Source organism: Muntiacus reevesi, chromosome 2 (assembly GCF_963930625.1).
Source record: "Muntiacus reevesi chromosome 2, mMunRee1.1, whole genome shotgun sequence".
NCBI classification, from domain to species: Eukaryota; Metazoa; Chordata; class Mammalia; order Artiodactyla; family Cervidae; genus Muntiacus; species Muntiacus reevesi.
Genome location: NC_089250.1, coordinates 52,537,521 through 52,554,569, shown reverse-complemented (window position 1 = coordinate 52,554,569; position 17,049 = coordinate 52,537,521). Strand labels below are relative to the sequence as shown.

Genomic DNA, 17,049 nt, shown 5'->3' with positions numbered 1-17,049 from the left:
CTGGGCTGGAGGGGTCCTGAGTGAGCTTGCTGCCCCTGCCCAAGCTCAGAGGACCAGGAGGATGGGCCTCCTTGCTGCTCTCCCAGATGTGGGTCACAGCCTAGGATGTGCCCGCACAGTGCCTGACACCCACAAATGGGTGGAGCTGGTGCTGCAGTGGTGGGAGGAGCCCTTGGCCGTGCTGTGCCCGGGGCAGCACTGGTAATGGCAGGAGGATCCAGCGAGCTGGGGGTGTCGTGCAAGTCTCCTTACCCGCGCACCCACCACATCATGGGTGGAGGCAGTGCCGACTCGCCCCACCAAGTGCCATCTGGGCCACAGCAGGTGGGGGTGGCTGCCGTGGCGGGGAGATGAGGTGAGGCGCACAGGAAGTGAAGTGGGGAGCTGGGCTGCAGACGACAAAGGCACTGTGCCTCAAGGCGCCCAAGCTGCCCGCCACCACAGACAGTGGAGCCGTACCACAGCCAGGTCTCGGTGAGTGCCACTTTGGCCTCCAGACGGCGGAGGAGCCACACCACGTCCTGGCCTCGGTGAGTGCCCACTCACCTCCAGCCTGGCCAGGGCCCCAAGCTCCTTAGTGCCTTCCTAGGACAGCTGAGGGCTGGAGTCTGGGAGGACTGGGCCCTACCAGGTCAGGGCACTGGGACTGGGCCCTCTGGTGAGGAAAGCCCACTTGCTGGGCCTAGGCAGACTGGCCCCCACCTCCAGAGACTCCCCACCCCATAGCTCTGTGCAACTGGACACCTGCTCCCCCCTGCCCCCGAGCAGCTCTGCCAAGATTCCAGGAAGTGGACATCCAATGGCAGGGGCAGTGGGAGGGGAGGGGTGGCGAGCCAGGGGGAGAGGGGGAGTCCATGTTCAGAGCAGCCCCTCCAGCCTGCTTGACCCCCCAGCTTCCCAGTCCCTGAGGGGGCCAGTCTTTAGTGGATGGCCAGGGGGCACCACCTGGACAGGAGCCATTCCTGGGCAGGACGTGGCTGTAGGTGAGTCTGTGGCCTGTGACTTGCCTTCCTGGGGTGTGACCTGGGTCTCAGGTTCTGCCTCTGACCACAGGAGGTCCTTGGTCAGGTCCCAGCTGCCCTGCCCCTTCTCACTGGCCCCATGCTCAGCCATCACTTGGGTCATCCTTGCCAACTCAGGTCCTTGTGGGGGCCAGTCAGAACACACCTCACACCAGCACCCCCCAGACAGAGGTGGGAAGGTGGGCGCCAAGGCTGTGTCCCCTCGGCCTCCGTAGGAGGGAGGGGCTACTGAGACTGGGGTTTCCTGTGTGCTGAGTCACAGCGCACGGCGGGGAGGGGACCTCCTGGCAGCATGAGACACAGAAGTGGGGCTGTCAGGTGGGTTCCCAGTCCCTCAGCCTCCAGCACCAGTCTTCAGCTTGCAGGCTCGTCCACATCTTCATAGGATGAGGCAACAGGGGTCCTCGGTCCCTCCTGCTCTCTGGGTCCTAGGGTGCCTCACGCTGCTGCTCTGGCTGTGGGTGTTGTGCACAGCCTGCAACAGGTATGTCCATCCCTGCCTGGCCTGGGTGGGGCCTGGCTCAGCTCTACAGCCAGAGGGGGCGGGACTCAGGCAGGCCCAGCATGGCTCTGTACACATACTTCCTGACGGGCCTTGGACCGGAGGTTGACATCTCTGACCTGTGTCTCTGCCTCCCCGGGTTGATGACCCTCTGGCACCCAGGAAGCAGGCACGGAGGCAGCTGTCCAGGTTGCAGGGCAGTGCGATGCCGGCAGAAGTGGTGAGTGCCAGAGTGTCCCTGGGGCCAGACTTTTGCTGGGGCCAGGGTTCCCTGGGGCCAGGGTGGGGCCATCTGGAGGCCGACCAGCCTTCCTTGCCCCCAGTCACTGCTAAGACGACCCCACCACTGCTCCCTCAGCAAGTCCGACACCAGGCTGCATGAACTGCACCGCAGCCGGCCCTGTAGCAGAGGTGAGCTGGTGGGAGGGCCGGGTCTTGGAGGTGGGCAGGCATCCCCAGATCCCCCAGTAACCTCTGCCCTCCCCCCACCCACAGCCCCACGGCCTGCCAGCATGGATCTCCTACGTCTGCAGTACCTGGAGGCATCCAGAGGCATGACCAGGCCCCCGGCACCCTTCTCACACCAGGAGCTGCCCCTGGCTGCGCCCTCCACTGACCTGGAGGCCACCTATTCCAACGTGGGGCTGGCAACAATCCCCAGGGCCAGGCTGGCAGTTAGCTCTGGGGTGTGGGCAGGGGCACGGCTGACCAGCAGCTATGCCAGGCCTGGGCCTGAGGCCAGACCTGTGGTAGCTGAGTATGCTTGTGTCCAGAAGCTCAGGGGAACAGATCGGGGCCCCCAAGGCCTGGGGCAGGGGAAGGTCGAGGCAACCCCAGCCACTCAGGTAACCCAAAGGATGTGAGATAGGGTGGGTGGGACTGGGCAGGTCCTTCACTGAGTGGATGGCACTGACCCTCCCTGGGCTGGCTTCCTTTCTCCAGGTGGACATCCTGTATTCCAGGGTCAACAAACCTAAAAGGAGGGACCCAGGACCTGCCACAGACCAGCCAGACCCCAAAGGTGGGGGAGCAATTTTGGCTCTGGGGAGTGACCCGGCCTATGAGGTCCTCCCTCTTGGGGACCTGGGTATGGACAAGAGCCTCCTGGAAAATGTGTATGAGAGCATCCAGGAGATGGGAGCAACTCTGGAGCCCCCCAGCTCCAGCTCCTATCAGGAAAGGACGTGTTCAGGGCACAGAGACACTTCGCTTCCTGTCTAAGCCTGGGGAGGGGTCTTTATTGCCTCCCTGCCCTGAACACCTAATTACAGATGATCCTTCCTCCAGAGTGGGCTGCGAACCCTCGTTTCCCCCACAGTCTCTCCCCTACACGCGACTGACAACACAAATTCCAGACAGCAGCGCTGCCAGCCTGTGGGGTCCCCCGGATCCTGACTGCCATGTCCTCTGCAGGGCAGGGTCTCAATAAAGCCCCAGATCCCTATACCTCAGCCTGCTCTTCCTCACCCTGGGAGCCTTGGGGGTGGGGTTTGGTTCCGCTGGGCGTGCCAGGTACTTGGGCCAGGTCAGCTGGGACTGCCTCTGGTCGGGCTCAGAAGACCTAGTGGGGAGGGGAGCAAGCTTGGGGGGCGGTCGTCAGGCCGAAGGGTTCCTCGGAGCGGTGAGCTGGGTCGCACGGTGGCAGCCGCAGGGTGGGACCTGGACCCCGATCGCCAGGGAAGGCTCCGCCACAGTCCCTGGAGTTACATAAGGGACGGGGGAGATAGGCAGTCAGTCGTACGTTAAAGAATAACCTGTTCCAGGGAGGACCGCCCAAGTGACGAGCAGAGACTCCCCTCGAGGAAGCCTGCCAGCCCTGGGACCCGGGCGCACGGACGCGGGGGCGGGAGCCGGACGCGGGGGCGGGAGCCGGGCGGGCGGGCGGGCTGTGCCAGCCGGGACCCCTCCTAGACCGGCGCGGGAGGCGGCCAGCGCGGGAGCAGCCTGCCTGGGACGGGGCGTGACTGTGGAGCGGGCCAATGGGCGCGGGGCGGGGGCGGGACCGCGGGGCGGGGGCGGGACCTCGGGCCGGGCGGAGGGGGCGGGGCCGGTCGGCAGCCTCGGGGCGGCGCGGCGCGGGCGGCGGCCGATCCAGGGCGGGGGTCGGCGCCCCGGCCAGCCCGGCCCGGCCCGGCCCGGGGCCGCGTCCCGAGCGTCCGCCCTAGCCGCTGCAGCCTTGGTGTCCGGCCGGCCAGCTATGGAGGCCGAGCGCCCTCCGGCGTCCGGCCGGGGCTGCGGGCGTCCCCCACTCCGCACCGCCGGCCAGGACCCCGCGACCGCGCCCGTGTCGGTACCCGCGCCGCCGCAGGTACCGGGCGTGGGGCGCCGACAAAGTTCCCGCTGCGAAGATGGCGTCGGGCTGCACGAACTTTGGGCCCCCGGGCGGGGCGGGTGGGGGCGGCGCGTCGCCGCGCGTGTTCGTGGGTCCGGCGGGGCTGGGCCGGCTCCCGGAGTGCTTCCCGCCGCGACGGCCGGGGGCGGGACCAGGGCGGGGCCACACCGGCCGCAGCCGGTTTGGGGGCGGGCACCAGTGGGTCTGGGTGGCGGTGGCGGTGGGGGTGGGGACCCTGCCGCTCCCCGCGCTGAGCCGGCCGCGTCCTCAGGGCCCTGCTGTGGAGTTCGCGCTGCCCCAGGAGCCAGAGCCGCGAGCCGCGGACCTCGGAGCCCCAGGGGCGGGGGCGGCTGGGCCCCCGACGCCGTCAGCGCACATCCCAGTGCCAGCGCATAGGTGAGACAGGGCCCGACTGCCAGGCCAATGGGGGCGTGTGCACACGTGCGCCTGTGTGCAGGGCTAGTGGATGGGCGCAGGTTGGATCCTCCTCGACCTCAATCCCGCAGGGAGGCCTCGATGGAGGGCAGGTCAGCGTCCTGAACTGGGTTTCTGTCACTGCCTCCTGGCTCCCCTGACCTGGAGGAGTTGAGTAGAAATGACCAATGTATTAGTATGCTTTGTTCACCCCCTCCCCAAACCCCTGGGATTCAAAACGCAGATCATGGAGGGGTGCATGTCCCTGTCTTTGCAGAAGAGGCAGTGAGGCCAGTGTGAAATTTGTCCAGGAATCCTGGGCCCAAATGACCATCTCCCCATCCCTATCTGCAGAGAAACCCTCCCTGGTGCTTGACCCCCTGGGCTGGCCGTGGAGGCAAGGGCCTGGCCTGGCCTGGCCCCCTGGGGCCCCAGGACCCGCTTGTTCTTACAGCCCAGTCTCCCTTGGCTGCTGCTGACTGCTGGCTGCTCCCGCCCTCCCAGGCCTGGCTCTAGGCCCACAGCTGCTGTTGCACAACCCTGGTTAATGTGTGATTGGGGGGAGGGCTGGGCCTGGCCAGGCCTGGCTGCACTGGTCGGTGGCCTCAGACCCCTGCCCAGCACCAGGGTCTGAAGAAGGCACGGTGGAACAAAGGCCAGGCTGCAGAGAAGTCAGGCTTTGGGAGGAAGACCCCAGCCCGAGCCTGTTCCTGGTGGTTCCTGGGGATTTGGGACTTGGCAACTCGAGCTGGGGGTGGGGCTGGGCATCTTGCCCAGCCGGCTCCTGGAGTGAGGGAGCCGGGTGCACACACGTGCCCAGGCCTGCACGTGTGTCGGGCCAGGGGGCGGGCCTGGAGTACTTCTTGGGCCCCACCTGCCCCCTACCCACATCTCCTCCAGAAGCCCCCCAGGAAAAGCCCGACTGGACGAAGTCATGGCTGCCACAGCCCTCACAAGCCTATCCACCAGCCCCCTCCTGTTGGGGGCCCCAGGTGTGACCTTCAGCACAGGTGAGCTGAGAGACCTGGCTTGGGCTGGGGGTGGTGGCGGGGCTCAGGATCCTATGAGCTGTCAAGCCCGGTGGGGCAGGCAGACTCCAGCTGGAATACAATCTTCCAAGTGCATCTCCTGAGTCCTGAAGTGGACATCAAGACATCCATTGCCCCTCCCTGCGGCCCCGGGACCTGTCTGTCTCCACCCAGCAGGCCAGGCATCTCCCCACCTCAGATTCTTCTATGTTTCCTTCTCAGTGCTGGAAAGCCTTGTCCCCAGGCTGTAGTGGCCACTTTCTCCCTGCCACTGCTGCTTCAAGAGGTTTTTTGTCCTCCAAGCTCACCCAGGGACAGGTGAACAGACAGAGGCTGTGCATTCAGGAACTTGTAGCCAGCAGCATCTGCAGCATAGCCTGGGCCCCAAAGTCCTGACATGGGAACCTGTGTGTGTCCACAGAACCGTGCCTGGAGCCCTGGAGGGAAGCCCCAATGCAGCCACCGGGCTGCGGCGGGGGCTGGGACCCTGCCAGTGACCAGTCCTCTCCATCTACCCCGTCGCCACCGCTGCCCCCTGAGGCAGCCCACTTCCTGTTCGGGGAGTCCACGCTGAGGAAGAGGAAGGTGAGCTGGGGTGGTCCTTGGGGCGGGGTGGATGCAGGGGGTGCCCAGCCTGACCGCCCCCTGTTGCCCAGAGCTCGCTGCAGGGGCTGTTCCAGTGCCTGTGGAAGCGCTGCGGGAAGGTGCTGAGCTCCGCGTCGGGAATGCAGAGACACATTCGCCTGGTGCACCTGGGGTGCGGCGGGGCAGGGACGGGGACGGGGGAGGGGCGGGGTGCCAGGCAGGCTTCTGCTTCAACCCCACCTCCATCCCCCATTACTCCCCCAACCTTGCAGGCGGCAGGCTGAACTGGAGCAGAGTGATGGCGAGGAGGACTTCTATTACACAGAGCTGGACAGCGGCCTGGACTCGCTGACCGATGGGCTGTCTGGCCTGACCCCAGGGTCCCCCACAGCCTCCGTGCCACCTGCCTTTCCCCGCCTGGAGCCACCGGAGCCCCTGGCCCTGCCCAGCCTTCTGCGCCTGCCTGCCCTGCCCCCACCCTCGGTGCTGAGCACCACATCCCCCTCCCAGGTGTGCCCCAGTGACCATGCCCACCAGGTGGGTGAGGCCGCGGGCGGCTCCCAAGGAGCACGAGGCCATAGCAGTACCTCCTCTCAGGGCTGCCTGGCACCCGTCCGCCTGGAGTCACAGCCCACTCCTGTCAGGGCCTGTGCACCAGCCCTGCTCGCCAAACCCAGTGCCAACCCAAGGTGCGTGTGTGTAGAGGGGCCAGGGTGGGCGCCAGGCAGGGAGGGACCCAGCCCCAATAGCACCCTATGCATCTGTGTGTTACCCCAGGAAGCCCCGGGGTGATGCCAAGAAGTGCCGGAAAGTGTACGGCATGGACCACCGGGACCTGTGGTGCACGGCCTGCCGCTGGAAGAAGGCCTGCCAGCGTTTCCTGGACTGAGCCTGCCCAGGGCTTCTCCGAGCTGCAGGGTCTTCTTTTTAAGAGGGGAGGTCCCCACCACTCAGAAGTGCCTCTGAAGAAACCAGCCTTTGGCCTTTTGCACTAAAGCCAAACCTCACCGCTGTCCCCTTGGCCCGGGGTGGCCGCCCCTTATTTGGCCCTGGACTTGTCAGGAGTGTGACGGAGCCACGCAGGGTGTCCTCGATGCACTTTGAGGGGTGTCGGGGGGCCGCCCCCTGCCCGCACTTCACCTGACTGAGGGCCCAGGCGCATGTCTGTGCCGTGTTTGCTCAGGTGTCTCACGTCTGGGCTGAACCAGGCGAAGAGTAAAATTAAAGATTCGGGACTTTTCCAAAAGCTGTGTCTGTCTCCTGGGTGGGAAGGGACATGGAATTGGGACCCTGCCACAGGCAGGGCTAGCAGATGGGCAGTGAGGAGGCCAGTAGCCAGGCCACAAAGGGCTGGGGGGGGGGGCGCCCTCTGGCCACCTCTACCCAGGGCAAGGCCGAAGGAGGGGACGCTGTCTGTAACACACACAAGGCGATGGCTCAAGCAGCAATTTCCCGATTTATTGAAAGTGATCGCTTTGCAAGAATATCTAACTAATCCCGTCACAGAGATGAGACCCACAGGGGTCCCAGAGCGCACCCAGCAGATAAGAAATCTCAAGACCACTAGGGAGGAGGTGCTGTTGGCATCGATGGCTCCAGGGAAACAGGCAATAGCCCTGTTGTTCCACCGACCGATTACAAAAGACCCCCCACAAATGTGAAACACATTTCCAATACAAACACAGGTTTATAGTCGTTAATATAAAGTTGATATAATATAGATTATCCCCAGAAAAAAAAAATCAACAATCTTCAAACACTGCCCTTTTTTTGTCTGTTTTGTTTTTGTTGACAGGTTGAAAGCATGTTGAAAAAATAAATATTTAAGAAAAGCACACACACAGCGCCCTCACTACAAGGAGTTCTAAAAAGGGCCGGGTACGAAACACAATATAGAATCTAAAAATAAAAACACCATAAAGTATGGCTTTCTTAAGAGTTGCACATGTCACAGAATGAGCGAAAATAAGATTATCTTTCATATAATATTGCAAAAAGTTCCAGTTTTTGCATTTTCTCAAGAGTTCTCTTTTCTAAAAAGGAAGATGTGCAAAGTTGGAAGCAGTAGCTGTGTCCTTTCAATCGAGGTCCCTATCCAGTCCTGGCAGTGTTGTGACTGTTCCCCAAACCCAGAGTCCAAACATACAACCCCGTCAGGATCCAGAGCTTGATACAAAATCTTGGTTCCCCGCCCCTCCCCTACCCCAAAGAACGAGCCGCCTGATGGCCCACCTTCCACGTTGGTGATGCAGACGCTGAACACAGACGCATACACGGGAAGGTACAAAAATGTGAGATGTGATCTACACGCTTTCTACTTCATAAAAAAATATTTATTAGTTTAAACATTGCTTTGAGAAAAAAAAAAGACCACGGTAAAAAAAAAAACTTCATTACATGTCTTTCCCTTCATGTTTGCCTCCATCTCTGAAATCCAGCTCACACAAGAATTAACACAGGGGCTCAGGGGCGGGAGGTGAGTATCCCAGTGAAGTATCGTTTTGAGGGAGAAAATGCCCCTCTGGCACCGAGGGCCCCAGAGGGGTCAGCTAGCATGGTCCAGAATGGGAGTGGGCAGGTCCTGAGAGTGGCGCAGAGGTGGCCCTGTACAAAACCCAGAGATGCTTGGTAGCAAAGGTCTGGTTTCCAAATGCATCTGATAAGAAAGTAAGTCTTGTTTATAAAAGGGGTTAGAAAGTGGGGGGAAGGTACACAATGGGGAGCCCCTCCGAGTGGCTCAGACAGGCCCCACTATGAAAGGCAGAAGGGGGCGCGGGCCCCGGAGCCCCCTCACCCTGGGCTCCTGCCCCCGCCGTCTGGCCCTTCCCTCAAGGATACCAACAGTTGAGGATGGGAGCACAGTCCTCTTGCGAGAAAAATGTGGCTGATGGTGTTTAAGACAAAACAAAACATGAAGCTGTGACTTCTCCCCTGGGCAGGGATTCAAGGACAGCACCATCCAGGTGCCTGCAGCCAGCCCTGACTGCCTCCCGCCGCCCCCACAGCAGCCACCTGGGAGGGGTTGGTGGAATTGGCCTTTCTCCGTCTAGAAAGAGGAGAGGGAACCCGGCAAGAACACAGGGAAGCCATTTGGTGCAGGCTAAGTGAAAAGAGAAAACCCAGCCCAGCTCTCCTCCAGCCCCAGCTCAGCACCACAGGGCCCTGACTCGGGGTCCCACAGGGGTTCCCAAGAAAGGTGGGTGCAGGGGATGGAATGCATGTGTCACGAGCCTTAAGGAAGACAGGCTGGCGCTGGACCGGCAGCCAGATGGGGACGGGCAGCGGGCAGTGTCCTCACGGCACGAGGTGGGACCCTGGTCCCTCGAGAAGGGTGGATGAGTTCGTTTACAAGACGGCGAGGCTTGGGAAGGAGCCAAAGGAAAGACAACTCTGAAGATAATGCCGAACAAAACCATTTCACGTGCCGGCCTCAGTTTCCTTAGCAACTCACGGAACTGGGGCCCAGAGCACCTGGGGAGTGGGGTGGCCCCCGCGGGCGGCGTGAGCAGCATGGGCGTCAGGGACACCCTCCGGTGTTAGCAGCAAGGAAGGCAAGCCGCCCGGGAGGGTCAGCAGGAGTGGCCTAGGCGCAGCAGGACGGCGGGGCTGAGGGGCAGGCCGGCCCGGCCCTCAGAGAAGTGCACACGGAGAAAGAGGAGGCGCCTGCAGTGGGAGCACCTGGGCCCGCCCGCCCGGCTGCCTCCGTGGGGAGATAGCACCTGGGCGCCCTGGCCGAGGTCGGCAGCTGCTGTGTGTTGAGCACCAAAGCCCAGAGGTGGGAGGGCCGCAGGCCTTTGTGGGCGCCCGACCTGGATCCCACAGGCTGCCACCGCAGGCACAGCTCTCAAGCTGCCAGCAGTCCCTGTGCTGCTGACAAGGGGCGGGGGAACTCAGCCCTGGATGGCCGGGGTTGGGGGAACTCTCCTAACAGCCTTGGACCCGGGTCTCAGGGCCACAGAGGAGGCCCTGACCAGGGCTGACCCCTTCCTGGCCGCCAGCCTCCTGGGCTCCCCTGAGGCCCGCCACACGCCCCAGTTGGGAGAGATGCTGCAGGCTCTCTCAAGGCTCAAATCCACTCTGCGCCCCCACCCTGTGTGTGTCCCCAGCCCCCCTAGCCGGGGTGGCGGCCGCCTCAGAGCCCCAGGTTGCTGTCCATGAGGGGTGGGGGGTAGCAGGGGAAGGGGCCCGGGGCACACACAGGTGAGGGCGGCCGCAGCCCATTGCCCGCCTGGCCTAGGAGATCCAGGCGAAGTCCTTGTCCGCGCCCCCATTGGGACTGTGGGGCCCCCGCGGCGAGTCCTCGTCCTCCTTGTCCCCCAGCAGCGCGTCCTCGGGGGCTAGGCCCACGTCGTCCTCATCCTCGCCCAGTTCCTCCTCGCCCTCGCCGCGTGGGTCCTCGGGGTCCTCCAGGTATGGCCCGTCTCCCGCAAACAGCTCAGGGGAGCCCTCTGCACCGCCACCATCCAGGGACCCAGCCCCGCTGCCACCTGCGCAGTCAGCACACACGCCATGGCGCCGTGAGCCGTGCTTGATGCCCACGCTGGCAGCCGACATGAACACACGGCTGCATAGCTTGCACACGTACTTCTTGTCCTTGCTGTGCACCTGTGGGGGCACGGCTGTCAGTGTGGCGGGCGGTCAGTGCCGGGGGATGACGGTCAGTGTGGGAGGACAGAGGTCAGTGAGTGGGGGGCTGGCAGTCAGTGCAGGGGTAGACGGGATGATTGGGGGGCCCAGAGGGTGAGGTCTGGGTGCGGGGTGGAGACTCAGTCCACTAGGATGCTCACACCCCTAACCCTGGCCAGGGGTCAAGGCACAAAGCCAGGACATACAGAATTGCAGGTGCCACCAAACTTGTTTCCATTCAGAGGTGTGCTGGGCACCAGGCTGGTCATGTCCCCCAGCAGGACTGGCCCCAGGCTCAGATCTCACTGGAGGTTGTGCTGCTCCCCACACCTCCCAGCAAAAATGGCAGAGCAGTCACCTCTGCCACACCCAAGCTTTTGCCCCACAAGGGGACGGATGGGACTCCGGTGGCCCCCAATGACTGAGGTATGGATGATGGGAGCCTCGGGACAGCAGTGACTGGGGTGACTCGACCACCTGACTTCTGGGAAGCCGTCAGGACAGCCCAGAGCTGTGCTGAATGCCCACCCACAGGGTAGGCAGGGCTGGGGGCTCGGAGGGGAACAGTGAAGCCTTTCTGAATTCTCTGACCGACAGGCCTACGGAGGGACCCGTCCATGTGCCTGGCTGAGTGCCCTGGACTTCTCAGCTAAGAGGTCGCACAGACCACCTTGAAGATTTGTCCTACTGTGCCCTTACACTAAACCTCAACCATGAGGACCAAGGACTGCTGCCAGCCAGCCTGGGCAGGCGGGAGGCCAGACACAGCCTGAGATGGACATCGGGAGGAACTGGGCCTCCTCACAGAATCTGATTTCAGAACAGAGCCTCAGATCATTAGATCCAGGGGCTCTTCCTGCTTCTTTTCATTTGCTACATTTTAAATCCAGGACTTATGCAACCCTCTCCCAACCAGAGAGCTAAGACTTCAGTCTGGTCACAGCAGGGTTGGGCGGTGGGGGCAGTTCCTGGGGAGTCATGGGAACCTGTCCACCAGCACCAGATGGCCAGACACTTGTCTGAATGGATGCATGGATGGGCAAGGAAGGATGCGGGTGCTAGGGTGGTGGGCTTGGACTCACTCCCTCACTTGGCTTACTCCATCAGGGTCATGCCTGAGATCTCGCCTTGGCCCCCCTGGATGGCCAGCCCTGTGCCAGGACGCACCTGGGCCCCTCACCACAGAGATGTGGTCCCTTTATGCCTCCTGGTGGTTTGCTCTGCTGGCCAGCCCATGCGGCCCTGAGGTCCCTTCACTCACACCACCTCACGTTCTCTCCTGCCCCTGCCCCAAGTCGCCTGACCTCCCTGTTTTCTCACCCACCCAAGGGTTCCTCGCTTGCTTTTTGGTGACTCTGCCTGCCTCGCGGTTTCAAGCAAGACCTTCTCTATCACTTCCTGGCCAAGCAAATACATCCACACAGCACCTGCTCCTGAGCTGCGAGCCAGGCTGTCAGACCTTCCAGGGGCCGTGGGTTCCCATGGCGACTGCAGGGCGGGAGTGGGAGGGCCACGGAGGAAGTGGCTGCCTGGTAGGAGACCAGGGTGGGGGCAGGGTCCTGGCAGGGAAGGAGGCGCCTGCAGAAGCCGGGCTGGAGCAGAGGCGGTCTCAGGGGAAACCTGAGGGGTGGGGCCGGGGCGATGTGCCCATCTTGCCTTCTGCACCTGGGGCTGGGGGCAGAGCCAGTCAGGAGGGATGTGGGGGTCCCTGCTGTCCTGGTCTTTGCCACCGCAGAGTGGACCCCACTTCAGGGCTTCCCTTGGCACCCTGACACCCCACATCCTCATCCTGCCTGGACCGACCCCTGCTCCCCACACTGACCCCGTGATGACCCCACGCCGCCCTGGCGTGGCCCCGCCCCCAGCGCCGCTCACCAGCGTGTGCCGCTTCATGTGCTCGCGCCTAGTGAACTTCTTCCCGCAGATCTCGCAGGGGTAGGGCCGCTCGCCGGTGTGCGAGCGCATGTGCCGCTTGAGGATGCACTGGTGCATGGCCGAGAAGCTGCAGTAGGGGCAGCGGAACTTCTTCCTGATGACCGTGAACTCGTTCACTGCAAGACAGACAAGACAGACGGCTGCCGGTCAGCCCCAAGTCCCGCCCAGCCCGCCCGCCAGGCCTGGGCCCGGGCCAGAGGGGGCTGTGCCCATGCTCTGAGAAAGTGCGCTTCTCAGATCAGCCGGTACCTCCTACATCAGCCCCGAAACACACGAGTCCACACGCGCGGCATCAACAGACCCATCTCCACACGGTCCACACCTCCACATGGCCGCGACAGGGTATGGTGCTGCCTGGTGGACGCAGCCTAGTGAGAGGCCGCCAGCCCCCAACACACAGCGAGCAGCCGGCCCCAGCAGGCCCCAAAGCAAGCGGTCCAGGGCACGCTTTGTCCAGGCAGGATGGGGATGTGAGGTGTCAGGGTGCCCACATTTCAGGGAGTGACACTGTGGGCCCCAGGCTGGGGCCACATTCTTGGGGGCTCATGGGGGATAGTACCACTGTGTGAGGCCCACCGGGCACTAGGGCAGCTCATCCGGAGTGACGCCCCCTGTGCTGGGCAGTCACGGACACCATAGTCACCTCCCTGAGCCAAGGGAGGGAGGTACGAGGGGCACCCCGTACCCAGACCCATGGCTCCTGGGTCGGTCACCTGAGCTCACCAGGGTTGCTGGGAGGCCCTCCCAAGTGCTTGGTGGCACTTCCTCCCAGGAGGGGAGCCCAGGATGGACATCTGTCTCAGGCGTCTGGAATCAGCCCCCGGCCCTCATGCCACCCACAACACTCACCGACTGCACCCAAGCACCCACACCCAAGGGACAGACCAAGTTTCCTGACCATCAGGCCAAAGGCGGGCAGGTGGAATGAATACCAGCAGCAGGAGGACCTCTTGTCAGACCCCGCCAAACATCCGCACCCAGCAGGGCCCAGCCGTGGTCACGGCTACCCCTGGAGGCACCAGAGGGAAGCAGACAAGAAACCAGTGGCCACAGCATGACACAGCTAGCAGGGCAAGGAGAAGCTGGGGAAACTATGGTGACTGAAGCTGGCCTCTCTCGCCCAAGAGAGCCGGCCAGGCTGCTGGACATGTGACAGGATGGCTCCGTCCAGCCCAGTTTCCCCAACCCCAGGCCACCTAGCATATCACACCGATCAGGGCCCTCGCCACCCATCCATTCTGCTTCTCAGGCCCCAGCCCCAGGCAGGTTGCCATAGAAATGACGCCCAGGGGATGGTGCAGTATGTCAACACTGAGTCCAGAGGCCCTGGACACGCCTATGTCTCCACAAGCATAGAGAAGTGGGTGTTCACTCTGCACCTCTGACCCTGAAACACACCAGGCAACAGGCAGCAAGACTTTTTTGCTTCTTAAACAAGCTGTTACTTTGCTGACAAAGGTCTGTATAGTTAAAGCTATGGTTTTTCCAGTAGTCATGTATGGATGTAAGAGACGGACCATAAAGAAGGCCGAGCACAGAAGAACTGATGCTTTCAAACTGTAGTGTTGGAGAAGACTCTTGAGAGTTCCTTGGACTGCAAGGAGACCAAACCAGTCAATCCTAAAGGAAATCAATCCTGAATATCATTAGAAGGGCTGATGCTGAAGCTGAAGCTCCAATACTTTGGCCACCTGATGCGAAAAGCCAACTCATTGGAAAAGACCCTGATGCTGGGAAAGATTGAAGGCAAGAGAAGGGGACGACAGAGGATGAGATGGTTGGATGGCATTGCTGATTCAACTGACATGAGTTTGAACAAGCTCCGGGAGACGGTGAAGGACGGGGAAGCCTGGTGTGCTGCAGTTCATGGGGTTGCAAAGAGTCGGACACGACTGAGTGACTGAACAACAACAAAAATCAAGTCATAGGTTTTCTCCTGAGACATCTTAAAGGGCATCTAAATAATCAAGTGGCCAGACCCCTTTATTTCCCAGAACACTGTCAATGAGACTGTCCACAGGGCCTGCCGGGAGCCTGACTGACCTCATGGACCCGCACTCTCCCTCTGTCATCTCCCGCACCCCATGGAGTCAGACACCAGGGACACACTGCCCAGGATGACCCCTGTCCACGCACAGGCCAATGGCTTCACCAGGGGAGGCCATAACAGCCCCAAGATGGGCTGTGTGGACGTCATCACAGCTCAGAATCCATGCCACCCCCAAGCCCGCCGCCTGCCCATGTCTGTACACATAGAGGGGCTCCATGTCCCTTCCAAACCTGGGCATGGCCACCAGGCCTCTCTCAGCATCCAAGCCTGTCCTAAGAAGTAAGGCCTTTTCTCACATCTAGAAACTTCCGACATGCGTGTGGCTGGGAGCCAGGGTGGGCGGGAAGGTGCCGGGAGGGAAGTGGGTGAGACCAGGTGGTGAGAGGCGTGAACAGTCACCATTCACTGTCCCTTCACACAGGGGGCCACAATAACATCTGTGAACTACATTTTCACAGTATGATTCTTAAATGTAAGTTCTTAAGTGTGCGGCTACATCACTATTTATTCAACAAACATGGAAGTTGTTTCCATTTTTTTTTTACCCTTGCAAACAGTGCCTCAATAAGATGCCTACTAGAGAACCTTTGCCCCTGGAGAGAAATCCTGAGAAGCGGCCATGCTGGCTCTCGGGCCCTGCGTGCACCAAGGGCCAAGGCCGTGGTCTATACTGGTTCACAGGGCCAAGGCTACCCTCTGTATGTGGGACACAGACTGTGGTTACCACTGTTAGCAGTACTGCTCCCTGTAAAGCTGTAGGCCCGGGTCTCAGATGCAGGCACAGCCAGAGCATTCGGCAGCTCTTGGACCCTAGAGGAAGCAGCCCTTCCTGAGCAGGGCTCCAGCCCCCCACTGAGGGCCATTGGACAGGTGGGTCCAGGTGAGGGTCCAAGACAGGACAGAGGGGAGGGCACCCAGCCTGGCACATCTGGACAGGCCACACCTGGCAGCTCCCAAGGAGGAAAACCTCCCACTCCACATCTCTCTTCCCATCTGAGCACCAGGCCCAGCCTAACCTGGCCCTCGATGAGGCAGTGGCAACACAGCCACCCACACCAGCCTCCGGGCTGTTCCCCCAGCACCAACCCAGTTTTCACATCGCACGGAACACAGAAAGTGTGCCACCTGCTCTGAGATGGAAAAGCAGCGCAAGGAGACAGCTTTTAGGTTGTTTTATTTCAAATAACCTTTCTGAGTTATTTTAGACTTTCTATTCTGCTTCTGTAAACATAAAAATTAAAATTTGAATTATTTATTCTAGCTTGCATTTAACAATCCAGACCTACATGTTAGAAATACTTATCTCTGTACACAAGTGTTGTATTTTTCCCCTAGAAAAACAATTTAGTTGCACAAACCTGAGTGTGACCCCCATCCCCAGGCACAATGAGCCTACCCACAATGATGCATTTTGTGTTTTCTTTACCTATCAGTTTCCTGCTAATATAAATGTCAACAATCTGGGCATCTTAAAGCATCACACACCTGTCATCTCTATCTTGGAGGACAGACACCTGAGGTCAGGGTGTTGCTGGGCTGCAGTCCCTCCCAAGGCTCCAGGGGAGGGTCCTTCCTGCCTCTTCCAGCTTCTGGGGCTCCAGGAGTTCCCTGGGCTTGCAGCACCTCCCTCCCGTCTCTGCCTCCATCTTCTTGTGGCAGCTCCTCTGTGTCTGTCTCCTCATCTGTTTCTTATAAGGACACTGGTCACTGGATTTAGGACCAACTGGATATTCCACGGAGAGCTTATCTTAAGATCCTTAATTAGGTCTGGAAGACCTTTTCCCAAATAGGATCACATTCACAGATCTCAGGAATTAGGACATGCATGTGTCTTTGGGAGGGGGCACCATGCAACTACTTTCATGAACAGTATTGAGGAAAGTTTTCATTGACTGCTGTAATTAAAAGAAGTTTGTCAGGGAAAGAAGCTTGACTTGTGGTTTACAGTCTATATCTTAAACACCTTTATACATCATGCAGTTTGATTCTCATAAATACCAATAAAGTCTTAAAAATCCAACCAGTGAAAAAGTAATCAAAATAAATGAAAAGGCACAGATAGCATCAAATTGAAACAGACAATCTCTACCAATCCACCCTGAAAACAGAGCCCTTTTGCCTGGAATTAAGCGGACAAGACGAATGGCAAGCTTGAAAATGAGGAAGCGAGGTCAGAACTTGGCACCAGATTATCTAAAGTATGAAGTTCAGTAACAGGGACCTACAGTTTTGCAGGAATGTATCTACAAGAGTACCACTCAGTGAAGCAGTGTTAGAGGAAGCAACGTCTCCGCCCAGCCCTGCAGAGAATCAGATTTACGGTAAGCTCACTGACCAGGGAACATCCAGAACCATTTCAGATATCGAACTCGTGCCCCCTGCATTGGAAGTGCAGTCTTAACCACTGGACCACCAGGGAAGTGCCCAGAACCACATATTGAGAACTCCACCCACCTCAGCATCCCCATCATAGTCTGCTCAGACCCTTGTCCACGGCCTCCTTGCCTATCCCTCTTGGCTGCTGCCAGGCTGGGCATCTGCTGTCTCCTCCTCTG

The 17,049-nt window shown here is 60.5% G+C and overlaps 3 protein-coding genes across 4 annotated transcripts in view; 2 read left to right on the top strand and 1 right to left on the bottom strand.

The window, feature by feature from the left end:
- The first annotated feature begins 75 nt into the window (after nucleotides 1-75).
- Nucleotides 76-2,968, top strand: LIME1 (Lck interacting transmembrane adaptor 1). 2 transcript variants are annotated; one of them, XM_065921622.1, is made up of 7 exons: nucleotides 76-530; nucleotides 894-983; nucleotides 1,381-1,506; nucleotides 1,687-1,744; nucleotides 1,848-1,935; nucleotides 2,020-2,369; nucleotides 2,467-2,968. In XM_065921622.1, exons 2-7 carry the CDS (start codon nucleotides 928-930, stop codon nucleotides 2,743-2,745), a joined length of 957 nt encoding a protein of 318 aa, XP_065777694.1. In that variant the 5' UTR covers nucleotides 76-530; nucleotides 894-927; the 3' UTR covers nucleotides 2,746-2,968. The 2 variants fall into 2 exon arrangements, with proteins under 2 accessions (XP_065777694.1, XP_065777695.1); XM_065921623.1 differs by lacking the exon at nucleotides 894-983.
- Nucleotides 2,925-7,114, top strand: SLC2A4RG (SLC2A4 regulator). The gene is made up of 9 exons (XM_065919162.1): nucleotides 2,925-3,036; nucleotides 3,288-3,832; nucleotides 4,128-4,252; nucleotides 5,171-5,280; nucleotides 5,720-5,883; nucleotides 5,955-6,055; nucleotides 6,156-6,393; nucleotides 6,481-6,572; nucleotides 6,661-7,114. Exons 1-9 carry the CDS (start codon nucleotides 2,925-2,927, stop codon nucleotides 6,770-6,772), a joined length of 1,599 nt encoding a protein of 532 aa, XP_065775234.1. The 3' UTR covers nucleotides 6,773-7,114.
- Nucleotides 7,115-7,331: 217 nt separating this feature from the next.
- ZBTB46 (zinc finger and BTB domain containing 46) overlaps nucleotides 7,332-17,049 on the bottom strand; it is a 49,626-nt gene continuing 39,908 nt past the window's right edge. Inside the window, exons 4-5 of the mRNA XM_065921614.1 lie at nucleotides 12,385-12,560; nucleotides 7,332-10,488 (exon numbers count right to left, since the gene is read on the bottom strand). Coding sequence (XP_065777686.1) covers nucleotides 10,117-10,488; nucleotides 12,385-12,560 — 548 coding nt within the window. The 3' untranslated portion in view covers nucleotides 7,332-10,116. The remainder of the gene's footprint in view (nucleotides 10,489-12,384; nucleotides 12,561-17,049) is intronic.